The sequence below is a fragment of the Stegostoma tigrinum genome, chromosome 45 (genome assembly GCF_030684315.1).
Source record: "Stegostoma tigrinum isolate sSteTig4 chromosome 45, sSteTig4.hap1, whole genome shotgun sequence".
Lineage (NCBI taxonomy): Eukaryota > Metazoa > Chordata > Chondrichthyes > Orectolobiformes > Stegostomatidae > Stegostoma > Stegostoma tigrinum.
Genome location: NC_081398.1, coordinates 2,620,756 through 2,632,507, shown reverse-complemented (window position 1 = coordinate 2,632,507; position 11,752 = coordinate 2,620,756). Strand labels below are relative to the sequence as shown.

At 43.8% G+C, this 11,752-nt stretch overlaps 1 protein-coding gene across 1 annotated transcript in view; it reads left to right on the top strand.

Moving 5' to 3' along the window:
- The window catches only part of LOC125448777 (segment polarity protein dishevelled homolog DVL-2), a 34,083-nt gene that overhangs the window by 1,918 nt on the left and 20,413 nt on the right, over window positions 1-11,752 (top strand). The window contains exons 2-5 of the mRNA XM_059642570.1: window positions 926-995; window positions 8,052-8,173; window positions 9,034-9,140; window positions 9,568-9,697. Coding sequence (XP_059498553.1) covers window positions 926-995; window positions 8,052-8,173; window positions 9,034-9,140; window positions 9,568-9,697 — 429 coding nt within the window. The remainder of the gene's footprint in view (window positions 1-925; window positions 996-8,051; window positions 8,174-9,033; window positions 9,141-9,567; window positions 9,698-11,752) is intronic.

Below are 11,752 nucleotides of genomic sequence, written 5' to 3'. Positions count from 1 at the left end.
CTCCCGCACTCTACAGCTTCCTCCCTGCCTGACAGGTACATGCTTATCTAGGACACACAGGAGCTTTTCCTTAAATAAGCTCCACATTTCTAATGTGCCCATCCCCTGCAGTTTCCTTCCCCATCCTATGCTCCCTAAATCTTGCCTAATCTCATCGTAATTGCCTTTCCCCCGGCTATAACTCTTGCCCAGTGGTATATGCCTATCCCTTTCCATCACTAAAGTAAACATAACAGAATTGTGATCGCTGTCACCAAAGTGCTCACCTACTTCCAAATCTAACACCTGGCTGGGCTCATTACCCAGTACCAAATCTAATGTGGCTTCGCCCCTTGTTGGCCTATCTACATACTGTCAGGAAGCCCTCCTGCACAGACTGGACAAAAACTGACCCATCTATAGTACTCGAACTATAGTGTTCCCAGTCAATATTTGGAAAGTTTACTCTATTATCATAGTCGGAATGGTCATTTGAGTGTGTGAGTGAGAAGGCTGTCTGCTGCTAAGTTTTATTTAAGGCAAAGTTACACTGTTGAGTGATTTATGCTGTCAATAAAGTATAACAGTGATGTGTATACCCCGCATTAACTTTCTACTATGTGGTGTGTGTTTTTACCTTGATTATGCGGATCTCTTGATTATCTGAAATATTTGATCAACCAGCACACTCATAGACTGTTTGGAAAAAAAAGGAAGCTTTGGGAAATTCTGACTTTGTAAATGGTGCTATAATAATGCAAGTCTTTTATTAAAAATGTGAAAGTGAGTGACAGCCAGGGGAGTAACGATGTTTTATGATCATTGGAATATTTCAGTTGAAGCTTTGTTGAAGTGTTCTCTTGTTTCCTGTTAGAAAATGCTTGTTCCTCTGTACGGCCAGCTGTCAGTTAACAGCTTTTCATTCTGACCTATGTTTGGTTTTCAGTGTTGTGAAAGAAGAAATCTCTGATGACAATGCAAAGCTGCCTTGCTTCAACGGGAGGGTTGTATCTTGGGTAAGTACTGAAAACAGCAGCACTGTCAGAGGACCTTGTTTGGAGTCTGTAGTGGGTTTTCCAGCGGCTTGGAGTCCGAGTCCTACAGCACGGAAACAGACCCTTCAGTCCAACCAGTCCGTGACGACCATAATCCCAAACTAAACTAGTCCCACATCCCTCCAAACCTTTCCTATCCAAATGTCTTTTAAATGTCTTTGTAACTGTACCATATCCACCACTTCCTCGGGAAGCTCATTCCCCACATGAACCACCCATTGTGTAAAGAAATTTGCCACCCTGTCTTTTTAAATCTTTTCTCCTCTCACCTTAAAATTCGCTCCCTGGTCTTTAAATTCCCCTCCCTAGGAAAAAGACACCTGCCATTCACCTTATCTATACCCTCATGATTTTATACACTTCTGTACATACCTCCTATGCGCCAAACGGAGGGGGAGAAAAAGTCCTGGCCTATCCAAACTCTCATAACTTGAATGTTCCACACCTGGCAACATCCTGGTAAATCTGTTCTGAGCCCTCTCTAGCTTAATAATCACCTTCCTATAACTGGGTGACCAGAACTGGATACAGTACTCCAGAAGAGCAGGGGTCATATTGGCCGAATGGTATGTTATTCCAAGAACAATGTAACATTCTGGAGACCCAAGTTCGAATCCCACCATGGCAGATGGTTGAATTTGAATTCAGTAAATATGAGGAATTAAGAACCTAATGATGATCATGAATCCATTGCTAATTGTTGGAAAAACCCATCTGGTTCACCAATGTCCTTTAGGGAAGGAAACTGCCATCCTGACTTGGTCTGGCCTCAATGTGAGTCCTGACCCGCAGCAAAGTGGTTGACTCTTAACTGCTCTCTGGGCAATTAGGGATGGACAATAGTTACTGTCTGACCAGTGATTCCCTCATCCTGTAAATGAATATTAAAAAAAAAGGCTTCACAATGTCCATCCCACCCAGATCCTATCCCCATAACCCTGTGTTTTCCCATGGCTGATCCACCTAACCTGAACATCGTTGGGTTGGTGAACGGAAGGTTTGTGGCAGCGAACTACCTTTACCACAAGCTGGCAATGATACGAGTACATTGTGCTTTTCTGCCTTAACACCATTAGGATCTATTTTAAACAAACTGACCGAGCATTTGTCCTAGAGGACTGCGATGTGAGAATGCAGCGAAGAAACTAATTGAATTCCAGAGTTTGACAATCCTGTATGTAAGATTAGGATAATTTCTTCCTGGGAGTTTGGAGCATGAGAGAGAGAGAGAGAGAGAGAGAGATGGAGGGGTTTCAGAGAATATTTTTAAAGCGGAGGTGGATAGAATTTTGTTGACCAGGGAAATCATCGAAGGTGATCAGGTTTAGACGGGAATCTGGAAATTGGAACAAAAGTTTAGTCTTAATGAAAGGCACAGCAGGCTGAAGGGACTGACTGGTCTATTACTGTGTCTATTTTATATGTGTGATGGTCAAGAGCTTCTCTGGATCTAAAATTTGCTAGCGTCGAGCTTTTAGCTGTGGCACCTTGAGGCCAGATACAGTCAGGCAGTGGTGGGGGTGGGGGGGCCGGTGGTATGGACAGACTGGAAATGAACCTTGACCAATTCCTGGGATGTGTGTTTAATCTTATGAGGAAAGGTTAGACTAATCAGTCCTGAGGGGTCACAACAGGATGGACATAGCAAAGATGTAACCCCTTACACGAGTGGCTTGAACAAGCAAGTATGATTCAAACTCAAGGGATGTCCCATTTTAGATGAAGCTGAAAAGAAGTATCCTTGCTGAGGCTCTCCGCTCTCTGGAACTCTTTCCTTCGAGTGATGGAGGCAGAGACGTGAAGTATTTTTAGGACAGGCTTACATTCTTGAGTAATATTGGAGCCAAAGGTTGTCGGGGAAGGCAGGAATGTGGAGTGAAAGCCACAGTCAGATCAGCAATGTCACTACTTTAATGTTGGAACTCAAACCAAACTTTTTCATGAACTGTCCCATGACTTCTATCTGACATAAAAGAAATACCATGTTTCATCAATAAATGAGAAGACACAACTGATTTGTTTAACTAGTGGGAAGACTAATTATTAATTACTAATAAGTGAACTTAAACGATACCCTGTTTAAATCTAAACAAGCCCATTCGTTCACAAATAAAACAGACAGTTGCGCTGTAAACTAACAGGTAAGAAACATGCAAAAAGGAACAAATACTGTGCATCAGGAGTCCAAGCCATGAGGGTGGAATGAGATCACTTTCTTATCGTTCTTTTGTTGTTTGATGATCATAGAATCACCATAAATAGCAGGCCATTCAGCCCATCAAGTTCACACTGACCCTTCAAAGACCACCTCACCCAGGCCCTCCCCCTTACTCCATCCCTGTAATCCTGTATTTCCCATGACTAATCCATCTAACCTGCACATCTTTGGACTGTGGAAAGAAACTGGGGCACCTGGAGGAAACCCACGCAGACTCGGGGAGAGCATGCAAACTCCACATGGACACTTGCCCAAGGGTGGAATCAAACTAGGGCCCCTGTTGCTGAGAGACAGTATTACCAACCATGAGCCACTGTGCGGCAATAATATCGTGTTGTCGGCCACGGCGATCAGTAGCCTGTCAGTCGGACAGAGGGTTTTATTTTCTTGACTTGGGAGTTATTCCTTCAACAAACTTTTAGTGCCATTTCTTTGTGATTCTGAGAGAAGGAGAGACCTGTCTTGGGCTTGAACTTTCCAGAGGTCTAAATGCAACTGGCATTACTCTCAGTTCCGTGACAAACTGTGACTGAACTAGGAGAGCTTTAGTTAGGCCAGTTTTTTGTTAAACCCGAAGTGCCAACTTGTCTCTGAGTGGTGTAACCATTTAAGTGAACACCATACCATTCTGGTCTTGCTTGGATTTGTTAGAAACAACTGATTCATTCTTTGCAGTGCAGGAGACTGTAACCTTCCACTTCCCGGTTTATATTTCTGAATCAAAATACACGTAGTCCTTGTGGGTATAAGAGCAGGTGTGGTGTGGGAGTCGGTTTGGCAGTCAGTGTGGGTACAAGAATAGGTAGGACAACACAGTCTAAACATCCAAAAAGCCCTGACAGCAATGACCTTATTGAATGCTGGGGAAGTCTGGAGGGCAGAATGGCCTGCTCCTACTCACGTTAATGAGTCGATCTGCCTCCCAAAGGGGATTCTGAAAGGACAGAGCAAGCTCCCTTTCCTCTGATTGGAGAGGGTAGCATTTGGGATTATACATTGTCCTTTTATCCTTGATCGTGGTTGTCTGTTCCGAGAACAAACAATATTAACCCAGAAACTAGCTTGCTAGAGGCTGAAGCTGAGGTAAGTTTATTTCTACTTCATATTGACACTATTTTCAACAATGATAAGCTTATGTGAAAACTGTAACTAACACCATAGAAGCTGAGTTTGCGAGAGAATAGGCCCTACATCTGATCTCACCAATGAAAATACATCTCAGATAAAATAATCACAGTTTATCATTCACGGAAAACGATTGAGAAGACAGCCCTGGGCTGTTCAGTATGGTTCATGATTCTCCATTAGTTCATGCCTCACCCCCATGTTGGCTCAGTTAGTCAAAGGCAATGATGTATAGGGAGAGAAGCAGATGCCGTAGGAGCAGATGTAGTCGAGTCTGTTCCACACTTTAATAAGATCATGACTGATCAGATCTGATTGTAACTTCGTATCCACATTTCCCCCAATCCGTGTTCCACCCCCTTGTTTAACAGGAATTTACCTATCTCTGTCTTAAAAATATTTAAGGATTCTGCTATCAACTTCTTTTCATGGCAAGACTTCTAAAGACTTTATGCTGTGAGAGAACAACTTCTCTTTACTTTAATTTTGTCTTAAATGGGTATTCTCTTGGTCTTAAAAGGTGACTGTTAATTCTAGATGCTCCCATAAGAAGAAACACCCTTTCCCCGTCAACAACCCTCAGCAACTTCATATGTTTCAATCAAGTCACTTCTTACTCCAGCAGATCCTCCGTTCTGAGGAAGGGTCCCTCAGCCGGAAATGTTCACTCTGATTTCTCTCCACAGATGCTGCCAGAGCTGCTGAGCAGCTTTTCCAGCAATGTCTGCTTTTGTTCCAGTAGATGCAAGCCTTACCTGTCCAACCTGCACTTATAACACAACCCGTCCATTCCAGTTATCAGACTGGTACACCTCCACCTTCAATACAGTTACAATCTTCCTTAAATGAGGCCAATTTGGTACGCAGTATTCCAAATGAGATCTCAACAATACCCTGTACAACTGAAGCCTAAAGTCCCCGTATCTTCGATTCCCCTCACAACAAACAATACTATCCTGTTAGCTTTCATCATTACTTGCATACCAGACATGTACTGGGGTACTCAGATCTTTTGGCATTCAGAGGTCTGCAGTCCATCACCATTTGGATAACACGGTGTGGAGCTGGATGAACACAGCAAGCCAGGCAGCATTAGAGGAGCAGGAAGGCAGATGTCTTGGGCCTAGACCCTTCAACAGAAATGCATTTCTGAATCCAGCTCTACACCTTATCTCCGATTCTCCAGCATCTGCAGTTGCTGTTATCTCCGATACCATCTGGATAATATGCTTTTTTTTAAATGGTTTCTGCCAAATGGACAGTTCCATATCATTATCCTCCATTTGTCACAGTTAGGCAACTCTCTCAACCCGTCTGTATCCCTTTGTAGTCTCCTTCTGTCCTCTTCACACTTCATTTTTGCACTTATCCTTGTATCGTGGGGGTGTGAGAGAGATGTGTGATTGATATTCAATTTCCTGTTAGTCACCTTCTCAAAAGGCGCAGCAGTTGGCACGATGCTAAGTGAGTTGGGGCAGAGGGAAAGCTGTCAGTAGCTTGCTGGAATGCAGTGGGTGAGGGGAGCAGACACAGTACGCTCCTTGGAAAGCTGTGAACTCTGGTATTTGTTTTGGGTATGTGGAGCACTGTGGGGTGGGTGATGGTGAAAAGGGCCGCTAGTGTGGAAACTGTACTCCTTCCTGGGAAAGACAGACTTAGCGTCAAGATAAAATAAGATGCATCTTGTGAGGGGTTGTACCACCTAAGCGCTGTCTTCATTAGCCGTTTTGGCAGACTGCCTGTTGTTAGTGCAGGGCATATCACAGTTTTTGTTGGGTTAAGTCACTAGGGTCCTTTATTAGTTGTCCTGGCTGAGTGCCTGTGGATGTTGTTTCCTTCAGGATGCTAATTAAGGAAACAATCATTTCTCTGGGAAGTGGCTGTTGCAGAATCGAAAGTTCAGACAGTGCTTTAGACTTGCCATCTATTGTGTCAGATTAAACCGGTAGAGTTATTACAGGAAGCTGTTCCTTCAGAATGTCATTGTTCACTCCTCGCTGTGGGATCACTTTCTGTCTCATAGTTATTTTGTTGAGCGCCAAGTACTCGACAGTCCAACTGGAAGAGGGGAAGGCACTTTCTACAGACTGTGTGTCTGATGGTCATTGGTATCCTGAATGCCCCCCTCACACCACCTTCCACCCCACCCACAAAAAAAAATGGCCAGCTTGTATTGCTTATGCTTTCCTGATTAAAAGCCAAGTGTAAGTAAAACAGTTTCTGATAGAGTGGTGGAGTGCACCAGGACGCAGGTTCAGTGCCCTGCTCACTCCTGAGCAACAGGTCTGTGCCAGAGGGAAAATCCTTGCTGCTGGTAACTTGCAGGAACCCTGTCGGAGTGCGAGTCAAAAAGTGGGCATCCAAGTGCAGGAGGGTGTGCTAACCAGGTCTAACACTGGGGGGCATGCATTTAAGGTGAAGTTGGGGCGGGGGGGAGGTTCAAAGGAGATGTGAGGGGCAAGTTTTTTTTACAAGTCTGGTAGGAGCCTGGAACGTGTGGCCAGAGGTGGTGGAGGAGGCAAATACAATAGGGGTGTTTAAGGGACTTTTAGATAAGCACATGAATATTGCAAGGAATGGAAAGATATGGATCAAATGCAGGCAGAAGGGTTTAGTTTAATTTGGTGTCATGTTTTGGCACAACATTGTGGGCTGAAGGATCTGTTCCTGTGTTGAACTGTTCTATGTTCTAACCAGTGAATTTTAGTGAGGACTTCTTTCCATTATCCTGATGTTAATGTTTTTTTCCTTCTATCTTTCTGCATCATAGTGTCACAAAATCTCAGAATTGCCCCCACACAGGAGGCCATCCAGCCATTCAGTTGTTTGAACTGACTGTCCAAACACGTGATGTGCCTAGTGCCATTCTCCTGCCTTCTCCCAGTAACTGTTTACATTCTTCCTTTTCAGATTCCCTTTCAAGCCTCAATTGATCCAGTGCCCACCATGTGCTCAGGCAACGTGTTCAGGATCTGAACCCTTTGCTGTGGGGGCTTCCACTTATGCCTTCCCTCACCTCTCACATCTGAACCCAACTTGGTGTGTGTAACTTGGTCAACAGAAACAACAGATTACAGTTAAGCTCAATCTGATGCCCCTAGTCAAGTGAACATGGTGTGGAATTAGATGCTGGACAATATTCAAGCTTGCTGTCTTTCCTCGGCCCCGTCATGTAACTGGTTATAATGTCAGGTCCACTGTCTGAGAGCACATAACTGTCCTTAAAACGCACTGACCGACCCTGCCGCATTGTAAGGCTGACACGTTTAGCAAGGGAAAACATATTCTGTACAATTTACACCGTTGAAATGATCTGAATTCTTGCATAGTTTGAATGGATATCTGTTTCCTTGCACACATTCATTGTTATTGTAATTTTTAAAAATTTGTTCATGGGTCATCACTGGCTAGACCAGCCTTTACTGTACTCTAGTCCCAAAGCTACGTGGTTGGGTCATGTGTAACCAGACCAGGAAAGGACTGCTGATATCAGGGAGCCAAATGGATTTTCTACAATAGTGATTGCCACCACATCATTGCAAGTTTTGTAAATTGAATTCTCAATTGTTACCGTCTGCATTGTTGGGATTTGCAACCGTGTCTCCAGAACGTTAGCGTGGATTAATAATGACATCTACAACACCATCTCCTCTTTTTTGCTATGTTTCTCATAGTTGGTATCTGCTGAAGGCTCACAGCCAGAACCAGCACCTCACCCAGTTAGCAATATGCCAGATGTGCCTCCTCCAATCGAACGAACGGGTGGAATTGGAGACTCGAGACCTCCCTCCTTCCAGTGAGTAAACTTGCTGGTTTATTAAGTGTCGCTGTGATAGGCTACGAATGTCTTAAGTAGGATGAAGGAATCGGAACTAAACTTTACGTATGTTGCTGACAAAGTGATATGCTGTTGATGTTTTGTATCTTTCATTTATCAGGGCAGATCCAAGAATGTCAAATTGAAAAGGGAGCAGCAAATTAGACTGCAGGTGGTAAGGGTGTCAATTGTTGGCAAGTCGACTCTGGTGAAGTCATTGCTTTGGAAAATGCAGGAGGGGATTATTGCTTGTTCGTTCCGTGCTTTAATTAATGCTTTTGTTTCATTCATAAAGGTACAATGCCTGGATGTGTTCCTTTTCTCCCGCAGAGTGGTTTCTGATTGTGGTTGTTATTAGTTTCTAACATGTGTAAATGTATCACATTGTGAGCCAGACAGGAAATCTTAAATCTTTAAGTCTTAAAGTATAATCCTTAGCATACTCGGGATTGTTTGGTGAGTGTTGTCAAATCATGCAGTAAATTAGACTTCTTGTTCTGAGGTTTGCAAGCGTCGGCTGGGTGAGTGCAGTTAATACTGTGTTTGGTGTATTCCATGCCAATTGAAACTTGGATTTAAGTTCCTTGCTTTAATAAGTATTAATTAATATGTAAAATAACCTCAAAATATTGTGTATTTGGTACATCTTAGAAACTGAGTTTCTGAGGGTTTGTAGGATGATGTAGTGCAACTCAATTTATTCACTTTTTGACAATCATTTGCAAGGGTCTGTGTTGTTTTTCTCTGATGTTGCTGGCTGCAGTTTGTTGTTGTGTGATTTTTTTTTTTAAACCCCCCTGCGAATGTGCCTGAGAATGTTCTTTTTCAATTTCTTGCAGTGCAAATGTGACTGGGAGTCGGGAGAATTTGGATAACGAGACCGAGACAGAATCAGTGGTGTTGTCCCGGAGAGAGAAACCGCGACGGAGAGAGAGTATGGAGCACGGTGCGTGTAAAAACTTGTTAGCAGGCTTTGGAGGAGGGCACCTGAGAGCATGCTGTAACCTGGGTTGGCATAGACAGAAATCTGTTCTTCACACCGACGTCTAAATCCGGAGCAACAGCTGATCAGAATTTCTAAGTAAAAACCGAAAGAATTGCTGATGCTATAAATCAGGAACAGAAATTTCTGGAAAAGCACAGCATGTCTGGCAGCATCATTCGGAACCTTCTGAGAGTGTGCGTGTGTGTTTGTCCTTAGTTGGTTAGGATATGTCATTTTTTCCCTCAGTTATCGCTTTTGTTTCGAAAAGCACTCACTCCCCCAGTGCTCTTGTTCACCGATGCGTGCGGTAAGATTTCTTCATGTTTACAGCAGGTTTGCGTGCGGCTGTTGTGATGGTTTTAAAGTGATATGCTGTACCTCCTTCCAGGTCCCAGAGTTAATGGACACCCAAAAATGGAGCGACACCTTGCTGGTTACGAGAGCTCGTCCACACTCCTAAGCAGTGAACTAGAAACAACCAGCTTCTGTGACTCTGACGAGGATGATGCAGCTAGCAGGTACTCCATGTAGATGTAACACCATTTCCTCTCTCTCTCTGCTTCACAGATTCATTCATTCATCGTGTGGGCTAGGTCATTTATTGCACATCCCGGTTGGCAGTCAAGAGTCCACTCCAATGGTTGTATTTTTAGGCAAACAGTCATTGCTAAAACTTTTGTAAGTTTTTAAAATTGAATTCTAATTTCACCATATGTCATGGTGGGATTCAAACTCGAGTCCTCCGTTCATTAGACTGGGATTCCAGATTATACTCCAATGATATTACCGCTTTGGCACTGCTTCCCACTGCTGTGTCTCCCTGACTTGTCTTCTCTCTTCACTTGTACTTCCTGATCTTCATGTCTATCCTTTTTCGTCTCCTCACCGAAGTTTGGGCATGTCACCGTCTCCTGAACTTCCTCACTCTCGAAGGAGCAGAGCTCTCTGGCTCTTGTGACTTTTCCCATCCATCTGCAGTTTACGACGTGTCAAAATTTGTGCTGAGCGTCCCCAAAACCTGAAAGAACTGCAGATGCTGTAAATCAGAAACTAAAATAGAAATTGCTGGCTAAGCTCAGCAGGTCTGGCAGCATCTGTGGAGAGAAAGGGGAAGGGTCCATTCTGGGGAAGTGTCACTGGACCTGAAACGTTAACTCTCATTTCTCTCCGCAGATGCTGCTAGACTTGCCGGGCATCACTGGTCAACTACACTCGTCTCTTCTCTTCCTCTGTTATAGAACTTAGGACAGTACAGCACAGGAACAGGCCCTTTGCCTATGATGTTGTGCCAAGTATGGCACCAAATTAAACTAACCCCTTCTTCATGCTCATGGTCCATATCCCTGTTGTTCTTCCGTAGTCATGTGCTTATCTGGAATTCCCTTAAATGCCCCTATTGTACTGCACCTGATAACAATGATACTGGGTTTCCAGTGAGCGCTTCTGTTTGGAATGTCAGCTTCATTTGGAAGGGCAGGGTGCCAATGGTGCTGTGCTTGAAAGAGGCCAAAGGGCACTGTGATTGGAAGGTTGGACTACCTGGCCTTGGTGCACTCCACCCCAGAGAGCAGTGGAGGCCGAATCATTACGTATGGGGGTTCTGCTATAACGTGGTAGTTGATTCCAGCATGGCATTGTGTAACAGAAAATCGTGCTATATAAATAATGGGGTCTGTGGGAAAAACGGGGTTAGGGGCACAGAGGACACCTAGCAAATTCTATTTTCCAAAATTCTTAACTGTGTAGCTTCATTTTTATAGCTGCAGGTATAATGACAGTTTAGCAGACAGGTGATACTGCAAAGGGGCAATACATTTATGAATCTGACCTTGTATTTGCAATGAAGTGACAGCTGGGTTTTAAACAGAGTTCTGCCACTAGAAATCCCAGCAATGATCAGCACTGCGTGATAGTGTACACGTGTTCCAACAGAGGTGAGCAGTGCAAAAGTGAGGTAGAACTTACAGCTAGCAGCCGCTCCATGAAACTCTCCCGAAATTGACACTTTGTCAACTTCTCGTTAAAATTCCCTCCTCCTCCATTTAAATACTCATCTGACCTGACATTCCATCAGCACAGACTTCTGGATAGATTTTCAGATAAGTGAAGCAGAGGAACTTGTTCTTTCCTGTGTAGCCCATTGACACTGAAGTTAATTGTAGGATTAAAATGCATTGTAAATTTGAGTAACATTGTATTCAAAATAATGCTGGAAAAGAGTAGGTTGGGCAACAGACAACTTTAGTATAGAACGTAGAATATAGAAAAGTACAGCACAGTACAGGCCCTTCAGCCCACGATGTTGTGCCGTGGAATAATCCTAATCCAAAATAAAATATCCTAAACCTACATTCCCCTCAATTCACTGCTGTCCATGTGCATGTCCAGTCGCTTAAATGTCACTAATGACTCTGGTTCCACGACTTCCACTGGCAAAGTATTCCATGTGCTCACAACTCTCTGGGTGAAGAACCTCCCTCTGACGTCTCCTCTATACCTTCCTCCTAACACCCTAAAACTATGACCCCTCGTGGCAGTCACTCCTGCCCTGAAATGACTTATATGAGCAATGT